Genomic DNA, 20,108 nt, shown 5'->3' on the forward strand with positions numbered 1-20,108 from the left:
ACCAAGTATTTACAGGATGTGATTTGAAAATTAACTCTTATTCATCTTTTGCTGTAGAGATTGTCAGGTTTGTCAATGTTATTAGCACAAACTGGTTGTTTGTCCAACTACTAAGGCAGCAACCAATACATACACTGAACACAGTGCCACAGATTATGCCCCTCTGTGCAAGAATTCAGATCTGAATCAAAAGAAAAAAAGCCAAACATATTTAACTGTGAATTACAGAATGAATGTAGTAATCTAGGTTCACTAAAAACAGTATGCATGCATGTAGGTCTCATTAATGTCTTAGATCTGTTTGGACAATTAAAAAAAAAAAGAACTAAAATAAATAAATTAAATAAAATCCAAAGCCACAAAAAGATTCTGTCTCTATTACTGATGATCTTAAGCCTGGGTTTTGTGTATGGTCATGTATTTCCCCAATACCAGAGCTGAAAACATGGTTCTACTCATCCATGGAGCTCAGGGAAGAATGCATAGCACCTTAAAACAACAGGCTTGAATTGCAAAAGCAAGCACATTGAATTTAAACTTGAGTATTCTATATATAGTTACTAGAAGACTTAGTTTTGAAATGTTAACAAAATTGAAGTTATTTTATATCAAGCAACACCCTACCAACAATTCTTGACAAAACTTTTAGAAACTTTGCAATAGAAGCGTTAAGTTTTTTTACATAAGAATCTAAACATAGTTTTGTTTTAATGCAGAGATACTGTTGTTTTCAAATTCCATCAATTTTAAACATTGTGATACTTGCACAACTGAGTATCTAGGAAGAAGATAGTAAGAAGGTGCACATCACAGTATCTGAGAAATACTGACCTTTCTCCTCTCAGCTGAAATAAAAATTTTCCTGCTGTCCCTTTTTGGAAGCCTTCCCTCTCCAACCTGCTGATATGCTCATTAAAAATTAATTGACTACTTTCATCATTAAATGGTGTCTATTACCTTTGCTCTGCTAAGCAGTTGCCATTACTTCTGCAAAGATTATTATTAATTACAGATGGTTCTTCAGAATCTAACTTCTCTTCATCTGAAACAGTGAAAGATAATACATTATGTAGAACTGTTCTTACACAATAAATACATGCAATGAAGATCAATTAATTAGTTTGTCATGTTACATTATCAAATTTTTTGTATCAATTTAAAAGGTGAGAAAGCTTCAGACTACCTAGAACAAAGCAGTCAAAGTCTTCTTATGAACATAAGTTATTAAAAGTCTTTGGGTTTTGTGTTTTAACATTTTATTCTTTCCCCTACTTATTTCCCTTTTACTGATAGGTGGATTGTGCCCTGTGAAGTGATTTCAGGATCTGAATATTACAAGGGAACTCAAGTAAAGGCAGATGTCACTCTTATACCTTCATTTGTACATGTGAGAACCTGCACAGTAACGTCTGTGTTTTTCTATTTGCACAATTCTCAAATGGGATAAGAGGCAAACTCAGGCTAACTACTTCAGGTTCTCAAATTCTCCAAAGAGTAACATCAGCTTGGATGGATAATGGATTAAACTACATATACATATACTGGCTGGAGAGCAGCCAGGCAGAAAAGGACCTGGGAGTCTGGATCGACAAGAAGCTGAACATGAGCCAGCAGGGTGCCCAGGTGGCCAAGAAAGCCAATGGCATCCTGGCCTGTATCCGGAACAGCATTGCCAGCAGGTCCAAGGAAGTGATTCTGCCCCTGTACTCAGCCCTCGTGAGGCCACACCTTGAGTACTGTGTCCAGTTCTGGGCCCCCCAGTTCAGGAAGGATATCGAGGTCCTGGAGCAGGTCCAAAGGAGGGCAACCAGGCTGGTGAAGGGACTCGAGCATAGACCCTACGAGGAGAGGCTGAGAGAACTGGGGTTGTTCAGCCTAAAGAAGAGGCGGCTCAGGGGAGACCTCATCACTCTCTACAACTACCTGAAAGGAGGGTGTAGCCAGGTGGGGGTTGGGCTCTTTTACCAAACGACTTTCAACAAGACAAGAGGGCATGGACTTAAGTTGTGCCAGGGGAAGTTTAGGTTAGATATTAGAAAGAATTTCTTTACGGAAAGAGTGATCCGTCATTGGAATGGGCTGCCCACTGAAGTGGTGGATTCTCCGTCCCTGGAGATATTTAAAAAAAGACTGGATGTGGCACTCAGTGCCATGGTCTAGCAACCGCAACGGTGGTTCAAGGGTTGGACTCGATGATCTCTGAGGTCCCTTCCAACCCAGCCAATTCTATGATTCTATGATTCTATGATACTACATGATGTAACATACAGAATTTGTACTAAAGTATAGAATTTGTAATGAAGTAAATTTTAGTACTATTTGTAGAAGACTTATTTTGCAATAATGTAAAAACTGAGATATTAAGTTCATCATGTAAAGTAACAATCCCAGGCAATGTAAGAATTGTCATTATTACAAATAAGTCCTCATTAAAGACAGAGTTCCAGCACATTCTATTATGAGCCAATGTGCATAACACCAACATGTCATTTCCCATTTGCAAGAAAATCACTCGTAAATCTCACACTAAGCAACTTTTATTAAGTCTCCACTAATGAAACTCTTAACAACAAACATGACGTAGTTGGAGGCCTGTCAAGACACATAATTAATTTTTAGTCCTCCTTTCATGCTCAATAATCCATCAGGGAATCTCTGTAGATAATGCCATCTCATTATCTCCTTAATCATTCCAGCATTTAATGTTAATTTTACCTACTGAAGAAAACTTTCAGTAAAAATTACAACACCTAGAAACCTGAGTAGCTTTCAGAAGTGAAAGACAGTATAATTTTTGGAAATCATGTTTTCAAAACTGCCATAAAGCCATTTAAATATTTTTTAAATTTACTCTAAGAGGACATGCAGGCCCATTAATACAATATAATAAATAATGTAATTAACAATGTTAAAACCCATCATGCCATTCTTTTTCTAGGAAATAATATGTATGAAAACATTCTTACTCTGATCAGGAGGAACCATTTTAGCTGAAAGGAAGTTTTCCTGAGAAGCTCTTCTAAGTAAGTGTGCCCGAGCACTGCTGACTTTCCTAAGCTCTGCAGCATCAGCAGGAGGCTTTGGAAGGAAAATGGAAGAATCTTCATCTTTTGCAAAAGTGACTATTGGTTTCTGTGACAAAGATAAATATGACATTTTAATAAAAGTAAAATTAAAAAATAAAGCTAAATTATTTATACAAAAGGTTAAGTCCACTATAGAATAGTTACAAAAGCTACACAGGTTTGCTCATGAAGAAATGTTAATTTTCATATCTAGAACCTAACTACACCATTACACTGAACAAACCAGATATCTACACCATTAGCACAACAGAAAGCTATTTAAAAGCAAACATTCAGGGGTGCAGAAAACAAAAAGCCTGAACAGAGCAACTGAAAACCAGAATTATTTGTTTCCCTCCTAAAAACTCATTTAACATCATCTGGAGTATGCTTATTTGTAAAAAAAAGAGTTGAACCAAAGACTTGTACTAAAAAGTCTATAGGCATGTATATTTTCATGACTGGTTTCTGAGCAGTACAGTAGTATTTCCAAAACACTTCAAATGAATTCTTTATCATATGTACCACTTCCTATCACACTGAAACAAATCGCACAGATTCAAAATTATTTAAGTTCTAGTTTTATTTATGTCAGTGTCTTGCATCTTAAAGCATATGATCAGCCCTCTGAAACTCTGGTACAAAACACTTGCTGTGCCTACATAAATGCATTGCCTTCTAAGATCAAGGTTCTTTACACATTTCCTTACAATAAAAATCCCTTAGAAAGTTTCCAGTCCAATCCTTCAGGGCTTCCCCTCAACTGAAGATAGCCAAGAGGCAAGACCCACTCCCACAACCACTGTGACAAGTACAAGCTCCACTTTTTTTTAGCTTATCTACACTGGTAAAGAAGAAAAGCCAGTTTCTGCATCAGTCTGAACATTAGTTTTCTCTAAGTTTTTTCCACTCTCACACACAAGACAAATGAAAATCTAACACCAGTATTAGAATCCAATTGTAGATATATTTAACCCAAGTATAAGCATGGTCTGAATTTTTTCATTTGGTTTAGATAAATACATTACCTTACCAGAATTACTTAAGTGTAACATTTATTGGATTTCCCCCTCTAATTTTGCACGTTTAGACGCCTTTAAGAAAAAATATATACAGCAAGCAGACTTAATTTAGCATGCCCTGTTCTCTCAGGTACTAGACAAATAATCATGACAATCTTGGATTTAAAGATTAAGTAAGAAAATTGAAAGAGCAGACACACATAAGTTGAAAACAATCCAATATTTTCAGAGGGGAAAAGAAGTTCTTACAAGCATTTCTATCTGTTTTTTAGATAAACTACAATCATTACATTTTATAGATGCATAAGGTAAACAGAAACCTCAATCAACCTAATTATTTTCAAGTTATTGATCACAGAACCACAGAAGGGTGATGTTGGGAGGGACCTCTGGAGGTCATCTTGCCCACCCCCCCTGCTCAAGTAGAGCCACCTAGAGTTAGTTGCACAGGACCATGTCTGGGCAGCTTTTGAAGATATCCAAGAATGGAGACTCCACAACCTCTCTGGGCAACCTATGCCAGGGCTTCATCACCCTCACAGTGGAAAAAGTGTATCCTGAAGTCCAGAGAGAACCTCCTGTATTTCAGTCTGTGCCCACTGCCTCTGGTCCTGTCACTAAAAAGAGTGTGGCTGCATCATCTTTGCACCTTCCCTTCAGGTATCCATATAAATGGATAAGATCCCCACTGTACCTTCTCTTCTCCAGGCTGCATGGTCCCAACTCTCTGAGCTTTACTTCATCTTTTTGGCCCTTCGTTGGACTTCCATTTGCTCCATGTCTCTCTCTTGTACTGGGGGGCCCAGCACTGTGCCCAGCACTGCAAGTATTGCTTTATCTTACATCTTCTAATTCTTTTTGATGCTACTTAAAATTATAATGCAATACTTAAAACAGTTTAAGTTATTTTCAGGTTTCTTTTGGGGAAAAAAATGACTTAATGAGTCTCAGACTAACACTATAGCAGGCTTCCATTTCTCTCCAGCCAATTTAAACCATATCTTTCCACACTACTGCTACACATTTTTATGTCAGTATTGCATGAGTTATTTTCAGAGTACTCACGTTATGCAGGGGGCTAAGACGAATACCAGACACTGGTCTTGATTCAGCCAAGTCAAAACTGGATGCATGAAGACTAGCATAAAGAAATTAAAACAAAACATGAATAAAGCAGAAGCAAAGTTTTGTGTGTGGTGTTCGTGGGTTTTTTAAACTGCATGCTTCTTCCCTTTGCCAATAAATATGGGGGAAAGGAGGAAGAAAGGAATAGTGACACTGTACTTCTACAGTAATGGTTTTTTTCCATGAATGCTATTTTACTTTGACATCAGGGAATTCATCAGGGAGAACTGTTACAAGACACACCTGCCGCAATACAGTTAACTTCATACACATCTATAACAGTTCTAATCCAAATCTAAGAACCTAAATTCACACACAAAGCCAACAGCAATTTGCGCCCAAGCTGCAGAACACTGAAGGGCAGAAAACCCAGGTTTGCACAGGCATGAGCACGCTCCTTCCCATACACAGGAGAAACAGTCAGAAGCAGCACAGGTGTCACCCAGAGTGATCTCAATACCTGGTCACCAACAAACAGCCAGGTCACTCTCAGAGTCCTACCTTCTGTTGGGGCACAACACTGCAGTAAGGAATATCAGATATGTACAGGGCCTGAAGCCGTGATGCCATGAAAACAGCATGGACACTGACTTACCCATATGGCCCTTCAACCATGTGTCAGAATCCTTTCTGGCATGCCTGACACCTGACATTACAAATACAGCTCATACCTCCTCCCTACAGTCATTACAGAATTGGCACATAAGGAGAGCTTAAAAATTACTGGCAAAATGGATGCAAAAAGCCCAATATACTTTTTTTTTTCCTCTGTTGTCATGATAGACAGGTCTATTGAGCCCTGTGAATTATGCTATACAAAACTCCACAAGGAAATAATCTTAAAGTAGCACAAATTTTGTTTCAAAATTAGCATTTCATACTTCCAAGACCTACAATTTTATATTTAAGAAGATCCAGCATATAGTTTGTAAGGAAAAACTGAAGACTACCTCAATTAAAACCATACATTGTCTTAAGAAAAACGTGAGCTACAGACCTGTTTCCTAAGCTATTCTCCACATACAAAACTAGTGTAATGCTTGCCTCTCATAGTTCTAATCCACAGGAACTTCCTGGACATGTAGATTAACACCAACAGTAAGGATCATTAGAAGAAGGCAAAGGATGTGATTAGAAACACAGATTAACACAGGGGGGAAAAAAATCATAGGAAAAATAATTACACAATAAAATCTATTGCTGCTAAAGGATATTTGAAAAAATCTTGCAGCCACAGTACCTAAAAGTTGAGGGGGGTCTATTTTGAGGAGCTCGTGAGGATCCAGATCCAAAAAGTTTCCTTTGATCCTCTGTAGGTGTAAATGGCCTTTGAGTTCTCAATGTTCGTAGAATATCTCTGGCTTCATTTATGATCTCAGAACTGGTCTTCTGCTTTGACACTGAAAGCCTGTAGAATGGTTCTCCTTTTTTGTTCTTTGAATGTTGCATTCCTCTGCAAAGTAGTGCACAGGAAGAACACCACAATATACATGGAAGGCACAAAATATCATGCTACTTTTAAACTGCAAACCATTAAGTCTTCAAAGTTTATGTTATTGTAATGTAGTGAATAAAAGAATATTATAAGAAGATCCTAGATGGTGAAGTAGTGGAAAATAAGGCCCACTGATACTGCATTTCCCTTACTATTTCTCAGTTCTGTAGGAAAATGTTGAAGAGCAGAAAGCATCTGGCACAGACTATTTAGAGGAAGCCAAAATACACTTGTCAGTACCACAGTACTTTCTGGGCCAAAAATGATACTCTCCATTACTAAGGAAAATCTGTTTCTTAACATTTGATACTTACAAAACATAACCAAACCGAAATTCAATAATATATTGTTGAGAGATACTTTCTTTCCAATGAATTTAGGACATACCCAATATAAGTTATTGAGCTTACCAAGGGCATCTTCCTCATATCTCAAAGAGGCATTGTCATCAGTAACTGAAGCACAGTTACCAGTAATTGATAAGCAGAGACAAGGAAGGAACAGGCAATCCATTTTTTTCCTCTGAGAGAAATGCATCCCCAGCCCACCCCCAAGCGAAAGCAAACAAAGATAACTCTAACTTAAGATAAATTATCAACTCAGCCTTTCAATTAGTGTTCTGTCCTGCTTCTAGCAAATGCAATAGGCAGTGAAAGACTTGCCTTATCATCCCTCAAGACACCCAGTTTTATTCCAAGCCACAATTGTATTTCTCATTTCTTAGTTCACTTCTTCCCATGTTTTTTCACTTTTAAGTGTTTTTACATTTCCAACTACCTCGTCCTTCTTTCAGAGCCTGTACATTCTGGCTAAGCTTCTTTAAGTGATCCATTACCCAGCTCCTTCAGCTGAACTACACAAGGTAAGACTGGATGCTAAGGAGTATACCAACCTCTTTCACTAAAAGATGTGTAATTACAAAACACAAGAACAGTAAGGAACCCAAGACTGTTCATGGTTTTAATCTGATTGCCTTCACATCACTTTTCTTCACTGTGAATTTGGGTGTCTGTGCTCCCTACTCTTGCTTGATTACATGATTCACAACAGTTACATATCAAATTTCATGGCAGCAGTTTTTTTAGAGCAATTACACAGCTATTCCTCAGTGAATAGGGAAGGTAGATTATCATTCCCTATTCTCCCAGTTACTCAGAGTTAAGATTTTGACCTTTAAGTGGAAGACCTGTGTAAGCCATATGTCTGATACAGTTATTACCCGGCATACGTGGAAACAATAGCTGTGAATAAATATTAAACCATAATCAACATGCCTCTACAAATCAGAAATTTTAAATAATTCACATTTCTTCTTTTCTGCTCTCTGTATTTCCACCCATCTTGCTAAATTTTAAAACAAACGTTCTCAAGTAATATACTATCTTACACTTAATCTCTGAAGGCCACTGTTTTCTTTAGTTTTCAAAATCCCTGTGCTCTGACATCAAAATGTATCTTTTATGGATTTATGTAAATGTTCTTCATAGTTAAAACAAGAAATTTTATTAGGCAAGAGCTATTATTTGGGCACTGTTAGCTACCCATCCAATCCATTAAAACCAAATTTTTATTCATTAACATTGCAAAAGGAACCCATGACTCAGTTTGAATGCTTGACTGAGCTCACTGCTGCATTGCCACTGTAGCTGAGAGGGGTAGAGATCGTGGCCTTTCCCTACTGCTGGAGCAGCAAGGCTACCTCTGCTTCCTGGTGCTGAGAGGCAGAGAGAGGAGAAAGCCAAAGAGGTAGAGAGCAGAACATAAGACTTACCACTGACACAGTGAGAACACTAATACTTTGGCCTTTTGGCGTATGGTAGCATTATACAGATTCAGAACTGTGGTAGAAATTTGATAGCAATACATTATTGAAATCTCATAATTATTAGTGAGAAAACACAACACCAAGAAATAAAGCATACACGTATATGTGACAGGGTAAGCAAGCTTACCCTTTCTTGCAATAATCTAGAAACCACGAGTAATTCTTTATCTGAATGAGTATGGCTGCTGTGCCATCAAGGTACAACCACATCTCTTTCTCAAAATATAAAGACAATTTGTACCCTCTACTTTATAATGCCTAAGGCCAAAACATTAAGCATCAAGCAAGTGCTCTGCTATAGAACCATGAGAGAAACTTCACGTGATCTTCAGTGTCCCACACCCCGGAAGCTTTGAGGAAGCACTTTCAGACATATTATGACCACTCTCTTCCTAGAAAACTGGATGACCCAGATCTGTGCATAAGGGAAAAACCCTCTAGTCACCAAAAGTTCTGACTCTGATGAGCATAAGGTACCCAAAACATTCAATCATTGTTTGAAATAAGGTGCAATAAATGACTGTAACATGGAGAAAAGTGGAAGCATAGGATGAAGGAGCAGCACAAAGGCAGAAGGGAAACTACTACACTGGATGCCCAGCACACAAACTGACTTTGCCCTTGGTGTTAGTTGTTTATACAATACTAGTTCTGCCTCCTTTTGTATTTACTTGTAAGAATTCCTATTTTTTCCACAAAGTCTACTCTGCATCCTTTAAAAAAACAAAGTATCTTGCTAATAAAAAACCACTCTATTAGTGCTTCTTTCTGGAAACCCAGCAGTGTTCCCAATCCCAGCAGGGGGCAGATAAAGGGAATGTTGCAGCATCAATGGGGACAGCATAATGTATGCACAGATCTTCTCCTCCACTTATGTCACCATTTTCCAGGTAGCCTTTAACTTGAACAGATGTAGAGCTCCTATCTGACTCTTTACTGGAAGGTAAAAGTTTTACACCACGGTCTGAAAAGCCATACTCGGGCTTTTGTCTTTTTTTATCCCCTCTTGTTTACTGCAGAGGTTTGGTCTTTGGTGTACAGGAAGATCTGAAAGCAGCAGATAGTGGTGCAGGATCACAGAACCCCAGATTACGCCTATCTCCAGAATCGAGATAGTTGCACCCCTGCCTGCAGGGCTTATCTTGGGTCAATCAGCACATGAGAGAAGCATGGCTGACTACATCAGATGTGGCACCCCAAGGACTCTGCCATCCTACCTCCCATCTCGGAACCAGTGTGGTTGAATTGCTTGCATACAGAGTGGGTACGCCTGCAGTCACTTAAGCTCGCAGAGGAGAAACCCCAGTACTCGAGCTGTGAACACTCTGCTCACCAACATCTGAATCCAGGTTTTGCCTGTACTAGCACAGAGTAGCTGATACTCAGATAAAGGTTTAGTAAGACTGAACTAATAATAGGTGTTATTAGATATAACAATCATCAGCTTAGCATATCGCATATACTTAGCATATAACATAAGTTTGCAATCACAACTGATACACTTTCAGCTTGGCGAAACGCTGACGCAGAGAAATCACAACCAAAACCAAGTATGCGCAAAGTTATCAGAATTTGAGCCTGCGCTCCTCAACAAAGCAAGATTTTCAGTGCAATCACCAGGCAATATTTCCCAGAGGAACTCCCTAGATAGGCAGCACCTCCGGAGAACCAGCTGAGCCGGCGGGCAGCGATCGGCCAGGAAACGAGGCGGAGGTTCTCCTCCTCCGGCCTCTTCGGGAAAGCCGCCTACCCGGCCCACCACGCCCCTCAACCCTTCGCCCCAGCCCGAGCCCCTGCACCCCCGCTCCCCGGCAGCAGACCCCGAGACGAGCGTTACGGGCAGGAGGGGCGCAACTGGTGCCGGCACCGGGCGCTGGCCGCGGTGCTCTGCTTGAATAACGGCTCCCTCCCTCCCTCCTTCCTTCTTTCCTTTCTTCTTCCCTCTTTCCCTACCTCTCTCCCTCCTTCCTTCCTTCCTTCCTTCCTTCCCCACGGCAGAGGGTCGGGACCTGCGCCGGGCCCCGGCCCCGGTTCCCCCCTTTCTCTCCGCCACGGATGGCGCCGGCACCCGCTGTTACCATAGCAACCATACACACCATGGCCGCCGGGCCGCGGGCAAAACGCAGCCGCTCGGCATCGCGACGGGGCTGACCGTGGCCCTCACCCACCTCCGCCGGGGGAGCCCGGTGCTGGTGCCGTTCCCGGTGCCGTTCCGCTCCGCGCGCTGCCCTGAGTCGCGCCCGCGGAGCCGGAGATGCCGGGGACGCCACAGCACCTGCGCAGGCACCTGCGGGCGCATGCGCAGAGCGGCTCCAGGCTGGGGCCGGCAGCGCGGTCCCGGAGCGATGCTGAGGTGGTTCTGTCCCGGTCTTTGCTGTCGCCTGCCCGGGCTGCCGGCCCTTCATTCCATGGGCAGGGGTAATGCGTGGTTCGGGTGCAGCGTTGGCACGTAGGGTGGTGGATTTCTGCCGGCCTGGCCTGACAAGGCAATATGCGCTTGCAGCCCAGAAAGCCAACTGGATCCTGGGCTTCATCCTAAGACGCGTGGCCAGCAGGTTGAGGGAGGTGATTCTCCCCCTCTGCTCCACTCTCGTGAGACCCCACCTGGAGTATTTTGGCCATTTCCAGAATCCTCAACAGAAGATGGATATGGACCCGTTGAAGCAAGTCAAGAGAAGGGCCATGAAGATTTTACCAGAGGGCTGGAGCACCTCTCCTGTGAAGAGGCTGAGAGAGTTGGGGTTGTTCAGCCTGCCAGAGAACTTATAATGCCTTCCCAGTACCTGAAGGGGCTACAGGAGAGCTGGGGCAGGACTTTTCCATAAGTGTGCGTGGTGACAGGATAAGGAGAGAATTTCAAGCTGAAAGAGGCAGTAGATTTAAGTTAGATGTTAAGAAAAAAATCTTCACTGTGAGGGTGATGAGACACTGGCACAGGTTGCCCAGAGAAGCTGTGGGTGCCCCCTCCCTGTCAGTGTTCAAGGCAAGGCTGGACAGGGCTTTGAGCAGCCTGGTCTAAGGAAGGTGTCCCTGCCCAATCAGGGGGGATGGAACTAGATGGCTTTTAAGGTCCCTTCCAACCCAAACTATTGTATGGTAATGTGATTTTATAGCAGTGGATAGCAAAAACCCAGATTTGAGCTGAATTTAAAAGGTTGAGCTGAATGAAAAAAGGTTATGTTTTGGAAATACTGGATATGCCTTGTTACAGTATATTCTCTCTGAGCTGAGATTCACAGATTGGAAATGGAGACACTGAAAGTTTTGCACAGTAAAATAAGACAGGAACTCAGGCATGGTGCAGCAACAACCACAAAACTGATCAGACACCCAGGATTTGATCATAAGATGGCTCATCTCAGTGGCTTCCTGACAGGCCAGAAGTGCTACTGCACCTCCTGCTCAGCTCCTGTTGTCTGACAGGCCAAAAGACAGACTTTTTTTGACACAATCTATAGAAGAGCTTCACACAATTTGGCCCTACAGGCTGTAGAGCTTTGGAGTGGCATGAGGGGGTCACTTGTTCCCCTGAAGCAGCCTCCTGGGTGAGGCCCTACCAAAAGTCAATCTATGTCCAGGTTTCAGGGTCTGAAACAGCTCCCTCATGTGCCTCCTGCTGCCAGGATGAGTGTTGTGGTCATGGCCTGTATAAGGCAGTCTCCAGACATGTTACCAACAAAGACAGGCCTGTTATGGCAAGTGGGTTGTTGATGCCTGATGAGGACAGGTTTTGTTCACTATGTCTGAATGCATTTTGAAATGTATCTTAAAGAACTGCAATAAGAGCGTGGTTATTATTTTTGTGGATAATAGTAAAACACAACAAATACTGCTTCATCTAACCAAACTTCTCCCTTAGTTCCTAAATAACATACTTTAGATATATCTGAAAGCACTCCCCAACTAGGTTTATCTTGTAAAATATTTATATGTACATATGATATATATATCTTACCATCTTAAAGTTCCTTATACCAATTGCTTACCAACATCACAACTCTTACTCCCTCATGTTTGTTAGATGAGAACCCTGTGGACATTTTAAATTTAATTTTTCTTTCTGAATAAAATGTCTTGTTACAAGCCTGTTAGGCTCCTTTCTTCTGAAAAGACGTCATCTTCCGCTACCTCTTTTAATTCTGACAGGCATTATGATAGCACTAAAAAGATTCCCATGTGCAACCCTAACTGGTTTACATAACACATGCTATTATGTCTGCTAGCTTCTACTTTATCTCTAATTATTAGACATTCAGCCTTTTTAATTCCGCAAGCAAGTTCAATACCTCAGAAGTAATGAAAACCTTGTTAGTATCGTACTTGCTTTTCTTTGTATAGTCACCCTTAAAAGCCAAAGAATGTCTGTATGTGTGCTATTTTCAGATCATTCACAATTAGCTCATTCTCTGTTATTTTCTTCTGAACCTTTTTTTTAATTGAGATAATACAAGTGAAGTTTCACAGGAAAATGTATAAATCTGTTTCCTGGTAAAGCCAGTTTGAATCTCTTCTTACTGTTATCATCTCATCATTCTTTAAGCAATTTTTTAAATCCACCCACTTAAACCCACTAAGCCTTCCTTCTTGGTTTCTTCTTTAATCCTTTTCATATACACATTATTTCTCCTTCCCTGTTTTCCAAGTCATCAAATTGAAGAGTTAATTTTTTATTCAATTTCTGAGCTTTGGCAATTACAGCAAATATTTTTCTCTCAGCTGTTACAGTTTTCTTACTTAAATCCCTTTTCTCATATGTTTTTTATTGAATGAACTCTCTCAGCACCTATTTTAAATGAGAGTACTTAATTAAATCTCCTTGTTTGCAATAGCACTGCTGTAGAGAGGAAGTACCAAAACACATGAATTGACTACATCTAGGCAAACCAATATGTGCTCAAAATGTTTCTGAGGTAATGCAATGTGTTCTGAGCAGTTCAGCCTAACTAACAAAAAATACAGTGTATTCAATTATGCCATATTCATTGAAATTACTTCAATTTTTAGATCTCAAAGTCATGAAAGGGGGGGGCGGGCTGTGCTGGTATCCAGTCTCAATTTTCAGTTTGGCTAACAAATTTCTCTAGAAATGAAACTTATCTGAATATCTAAGCATACAAGGCCTATATTTCAGTGCAATTCAGAAATAGTGAACAGTGTTAAACACTTTGCCTGCCAAGTGTTGATAGATTATATTCACTGCTTCTTGTTGCTGGCCTGTAAAAGCAGAAACTCATCTTCAGGAGTGAAAAAAGCATTTCAAAAGCATTCTCACAAACTCAAATGGCAATGCAATCCCCATTTCCCCCTGTTTCTTTCATCTTTTTTCAAAACAAAGCAACAGTCCCACCTCCAATCTGGACAAAAATCTTCTTGTCATACTCAACTTTGCATAGACCATCTGGTATGTGCTGTTAAATAAGCTCTGTGTTTCATATCACTTGTAGCTCATTACAAAGGCAGGTGAAGCAGTTCTTTTTGCAGCAGTCAGAAAAAAAAAAACAACCTATGCTAGGTAGTCTAATAAATTAATCAAACAAGTTTATGAGATCTCCATTAAATGCAATGGGGAAATCTGTCACTGGTTATAGGACAAGAGGACTATTTTGGTGGATAAAGGGAGAGGAGTATATGTTGTTTATCGTAAGTAAGGTTTTTGACTGTTTCCCATTATGCCCTCAGAGACAAACAAAGTGTGGGCATTTAAGTGGGTAGTGAGCTGGACTGGAATTTGGTTTAACTGCAAAGCTCGAAGGGTCAATATCAGCACCACAAAATGCAGCTGGAGGCTGCTCATCAGCAGTTTGCTGACAATGCAAAACTGGGAGGAGTAACACAAGCAGCTGATGGCTGTGCTGCCTTTCAGAGGGAAAATGGCAGGCTGGAGAACAGGGATGGGGGTATCTCAAGAAGTTCAACAAAGGGAAATGTAAAGTTCTGCATCTATCTTAAAATATCTTCTTTAAGAGGAAATTTACCAAAAATAACACAAAATATATTATTATGCATATATATTTTGGTTAAGTACAAACAAGAATCTGATCTCTTCTGGGTATTGCCTGATCTAATATGGCTATAGATTCTATATAGGTTTATAGTTTATTCATCTAAGTTAAGGGAAAGACATAAGAAATGTAAGAACAGAAACCAAAATAAAAATGCATTCTTTCCAAAGATACAGATATCAATGAAAGAACACTCTGAACGACAATAGGTAAAAAGAAACACCATCCAAGCATTATGTAGTCTTCTGCCAGAGCGTGTGCTGCATCTAGGGACAAATAAGCCCATGCACCAGTACATGCTGGGGGCCAACTGACTGGAATGGAGCTTGGTGGAAAAAGACCTGGGGATCTGGGTTGACACCAAGTTGAACATGAGCCAGCAATGTCCCCTTGCTGCTAAGGCAGCCAGCAGCCTCCTGGACTGCATGAGGAAAAGCATTGCCAGCAGGTGGAGGGAGGTGATCCTTTTCCTCTCTGCAGTATTTGGTTAGGCCACAACTACCATGCTGGGTCCAGTCATGGGGAACCCACTATAACAGAGACATGGACATACTGGAGTAAGCCTAGGGAAGGGCAATTAATATGTCTAAGGCACTGGAGCCTCATTCAGTGAGGAGAGGCTGGGAGATCTGGGATTGTTCAGCCTGGTGAAGAGAAGGCTTCAAGAGGGGTCTTGGCAGTGTATAAATATCTGAAAGATAGAGCCAGGCTTCTTGGTGGTGCCCAGTGAAAGGACAAGAGGCAGTGGGCACAAACTGAAATACAAAAAAACTCCATTTAAACATAACTATGTTTAAACTATTTTCTATGTTGAGGGTCATCAAACACTAGAATGGGTTGTTCAGAGAGGTTTTGTGAGCTCCATTTTTGGAGATACTAAAACCTGATAGAAAAAGTCCCTGAGTGACTGCTTTGAGGTGAGGGGTTGGACTGGATGATCTTTAAGGTGCTTTCCAACTCAAACCATTCTGATTCTATGATCTCTGGAGGTCCCTTTCAAACTTAGATATTCTGTAGTAGATGTTTGAGTATTTTGAATTTTTTTTTTAATTCCTAAAAGTCTTATTCATATTTATCTGAACATTTGGGAAATGTCCATGGTCAGTGTCTAGCTTGCATTACACGGTGTGATTTGGTCACTCTGCTAGCATCCTGCAAACTCTGCACCTTACCCTCACTCTGGCCAGCACTTGCTTCCTTCCATGCTCACTCTTCAGCCATGTCAATAAAAACCTGAGCTTTCCTAGTAAAGTTATGTTAACTTTCCAACAAAATACCTGTTGTGTTTCTGCTGACACAGGGCATGTAGGGGTTTCTTGTCCAACTTCACATTGTGAGCCATCTACCAGCAGCACACGCAATGTGATTGTCCTTACATCAGTGATTGCTTTAATTGATTTCTTGTTAATTCTGCTGCCTCTGGCAGTACCTGGAAATCTCTGGCATGTTAGTAAAATGCCTGCTTTCCTTCTAGTCTGCCTTTTGACCTGACTAGACAGACAGAGCTCTGTGTGACTTTGGTGCTGCTACTCAGTTTAAGACCTGAATTTTTACAGCCAGAGCAGGAAGGGATAATTGGGGAAAACAGCCTTTTTAAAAGAATAAATAGATAAGGAAGGAAAATGTGAAGATCATAGAGGCCACAATCCAATGCAATGCCTTAAAGCCGAGATAAAAGCCAGTGCCTGATGAAGAAGGAAAGACAGTTTGTTTTCTCACAAGGCACAGCCTTAAGTTCAGTGGTCCAAGTAGTTCATTTTATGGCCAGCCTGTTGAGCTCTCCTTATGATGGTTGTGCACACTGAGCTGGGATACTGCTCTTACTGCTCACACAAGCCCACCATGAAGGGTACCAACAACAGCCTACATCAGAAGAGGTATTTGGGAGCAGAGACATGGATAGAGTAAAAGCTGTTGAGGTACAGAACCCCTTAGGGAGATCACTGAGAACAGATAGCTAATTTAGGAAGGGAATTCACTGTATTAGGGATGGTTTATTAATGCAGTGACCTTGTTTACTTTCTCAAGGTTTCTACGTCAGGATTTGTTGTCTTTCCTCCTAGCCCGTTCTCCTGTCAAATTGCATCTACCAGCTGCTGGTGGGAGGGAAAGGGAAGCATATATTAAGAGTACTGTAATGTAAGTATTGGGCAAAGGTCCAAAAAGTTAAAACCAAAGCTTTTCACAGAGCAGAAACAAAGCTATTGCAAAGCAGTGAGTGAGCACATAGATCATTTACAGAAAACACTCGCTGTAAACCAGTTATATGCAGTATCACTGGAACAAACCCAAATTACTTTAGATGATTTTTATTGACAGTGGAACCAAATGAGTGAGTATATATTTTCAATAAATCGTTCTATAGAATATGGACTTCCTGATACCCATCCAGGAAATCTGAGACATAAGTCTCAGTCCATGTGCAGCACAGCATATCCACAGCCATGCCAGACCTTCTGCTTATGTGTTATGCAGAATATCTGTGAATATATGATAAAGTGGACGTGTCCAGAACACATTGTACTTCCTGCATAATATAAAGGCTGCCTGCAGAGCACAGGTGCTGCATGTCCATGGCATGTCAGTCTCAATGTTTGGGAACTCAGGTTACACATGGGGTTATGCAGAGGTCCAGCGGGTTCCATGCATGCATACAGTCTCTTAGCTATGTATGTTTTCTGTCCATCTATATATTTTACATGTAAGTTTTGTATCTAAAGAATGAGCTTTTCTCTAATATCTGGAAATGCTAGGGAAAAAACCAAAGCACTGCCATTGACTGAACTGAATTTAGGAAACAGGATGAGACCCTGTTTAGCTCATGAGGGAACTCTTGTGAGACTTGTTTTTTGTTTTTTTTTTTTCTCCAAGAGGCTGCTAAGTTACAGAGTTTGTGGTTTGGTGAATATTTATGGGTTTTGGTTTTGGGGTTTTTTTTGGTTTTTTTTCCAGTTACAGGGTTTTGGTTTTATCTAGAGCTTTCCAATCAGAGCTGTTTTGTCTCTGCTGCCAGAGCTGGCTTTGTAACTCCATTAGTGAAAACAGGATAACAGGATAGATGGGCAGGCAAGCATGGGCTTTCTCCCAAACCACATTGATGTGAGTTTACTGTCTAGAGAGATTACCATGGAGAAGGACTACTTTAATTTTTATGTATTCAAAACAAGATGGGACCGCATTGGACATAAACCTTATTTACTGTTCCATTACAGTTAGCAAAGCCCATTGTATCAGGTTCATCTCTTATTTCCAGTACATTACCCAGCATGAAAAGACCATGCAGCAGGAAATACTTATTTTTGTGTCACTCACTGGAAATGGAGCATCCTAAATAATGCCAAAATAGCCAGATTAGCACAGCTTTCCAGAAAGCTGGCACCACCTTTTTTTCTATTGTCTCCTCTTTAAGCAGCTGTTCACTCAAGGTGAATTTGCTGTAATACTAGCATGAACTTGACATCCAACAGTGATTTTTTCTCTCAGTGTTCACAGTATGACTCAAAACTACAATTTGTTCTTGTAGTTTAACAAGTACTTACTGCAAATAGTTAACTACCATTCATTGTCTCTGTTCTACTTTTCCACAGTACTCAAGATTTTAGGCTGCTCTTTAGATATGAAAGAATCCTTTCAGTTGCCCTAAATGAACAAGAGAGCTCTGCTGTTTGACATAGTCTGGGTTTCTGGCAGTGAGAAATCTGCAATACAGAGAAACAACTCACACAAATATAGGTTATCATGCAACACAGAAGAGTTTTTGCAAATGTGACCCAATATTTACACAGATTTTATGATGTAACATTGTACCTCACAGTATGCAATGCCAGCTCCACAATATGCAGCAAAAAACTACCAAGAGGCAAGTTACCAAATGTGGCACAAGGTCTTCTGGGTTAGCCTTTCTTGATGCCAGGCTTCTTTTGCTGATAAAAGACTATAAGCCTAGTGCTCTATACTGCATCTTTAAAAAACAGCCAAATATGAACACATCCTGCCAAAACAACTATGTCAGTAGCACATGCCAGCAGAACTTGTGCCAGTGAAACTTTCTAGTTCAAACGAGGCCAGCAGCAGCCATGGTGATGTACACAGACAGCCCCAGGGCACTTGGTGAGCAGGCATCCTGGTGGCTGCTCTCAGAGTGGCAGCAGTGAGGAGGTGAGGGGAAAGCCCAGCTGCCAACACTCAGGCCAAACTATGTCCCCAGAAACTTCTGTCTCCTCTTCTGTACACTCTTGTTGCTGGCCCTGTTTGCCCAAGGCAGTTTTACTGGCACAAGTTCTGCTGGCATCAGCTCTTGACATTCCACAGTTGATCTGCAGAGGAGCTCTTCATGGGTCTTCATGGGTCCAGTTACTCCATACCATCTGCAATCCCCTCTCCAGCACTCTGCCAGTGCAGCAAACCAAGCTTCCAGTAGGCCATTCTCTGCTAAATAACAGGAGACACTGCTGGAAAAAAACCAAGATCTCACTCTCCTCAGACTGACCAGCAGCACAAATGTAACATTAGATGCAGCTGAGATGGCTATGAGCTTCAGTTTGGCAGCTTCTCTTGAATATTTTATACGAAAGATCATATGCTGCAGTGACAATCATTTTGCAACTAAAACAGCAAGAAAAAAAAAAATCACCGATAATTATCGAAATATTTTCATTGAGTTTATAGAAAGCAGGGAAGGGCTAAAAAAGTGTGAATCTGGGCCCAGTGTTTCCTGCAAAAAGAATGGTAGGGCTGCCTCAAGTGGGAAAATGAGGAAATCTGAACTTCCAGACCCACAGAGAAAGTGATCTCAGTCATGGGGATCATCTTCTCCAGAGAAGTTGTGATCTCCTGAAATAGTATGAAAGTGAAAAGAAATTAAATACTAGACTTGCTAAAGGGTAAAATTGACTGCTAGGGTAAAAATAACTTTAAAACAAGTATTTTAACTACAGGAACCAAATGCATAGAAACAATGGAAGTGACCACTACACTATGATTAAATTCTTAAACTCCAGATTTTTATAGCTGTAAAGAAGTGTGTACATGGACATATGAAAGTCTTTAGCTTCTTATTTTATGTAGGTCTTATTAAATTTTCGTTTCAAGTGTGAAATAGTTCAGATTTTTGAAGACAAGATTTGGCAAAGTTTATATCTACTGGGATCTGAAATTTAATTTTCCCTTAGCTAAATTGTATTTTCTGCAGAAGTGAAATTCAGTTCTTACTGTTAGTGTTACTTGGATCTGAATGATATTTTCCTAGTAGAGTTCCTTAGGGTTACATCTTCAGTTGTATTTTTATTTATGAATAAAAAAGGAAGATGGAGCTTGTGAATGAAATTTGCTGATGATACAGAAGTGGGATCCACACCATTAATGTGGAAGGGCATGGCAATATGATACAGGAAGACATGAATAAACTTGAGAACCAGAGTAATAGAAACAGAATGAAACTCAATAGTGCAAATTGCAAGCCCTTCTCCACTACTACAAATTTCTGTCATAAATTACAAGGCAATGCCAAGTTAACTACAGGCATTGAATGTTAAGGAGAGTTGAAAAAGGCAAATATGATTCTTGGGTATACCA

The 20,108-nt window shown here is 40.7% G+C and overlaps 1 protein-coding gene across 1 annotated transcript in view; it reads right to left on the bottom strand.

The window, feature by feature from the left end:
- The window catches only part of ARMC2 (armadillo repeat containing 2), a 58,732-nt gene extending 52,071 nt beyond the window's left edge, over positions 1-6,661 (bottom strand). Inside the window, 4 exon segments of the mRNA XM_030447967.1 lie at positions 832-1,042; positions 2,967-3,132; positions 5,153-5,225; positions 6,453-6,661. Of these exon segments, the coding sequence (XP_030303827.1) occupies positions 832-1,042; positions 2,967-3,132; positions 5,153-5,225; positions 6,453-6,661 (659 nt within the window).
- Between the last annotated feature and the right edge of the window lie 13,447 nt (positions 6,662-20,108).

The sequence above is a fragment of the Calypte anna genome, chromosome 3, assembly GCF_003957555.1.
Source record: "Calypte anna isolate BGI_N300 chromosome 3, bCalAnn1_v1.p, whole genome shotgun sequence".
Taxonomy (NCBI): domain Eukaryota; kingdom Metazoa; phylum Chordata; class Aves; order Apodiformes; family Trochilidae; genus Calypte; species Calypte anna.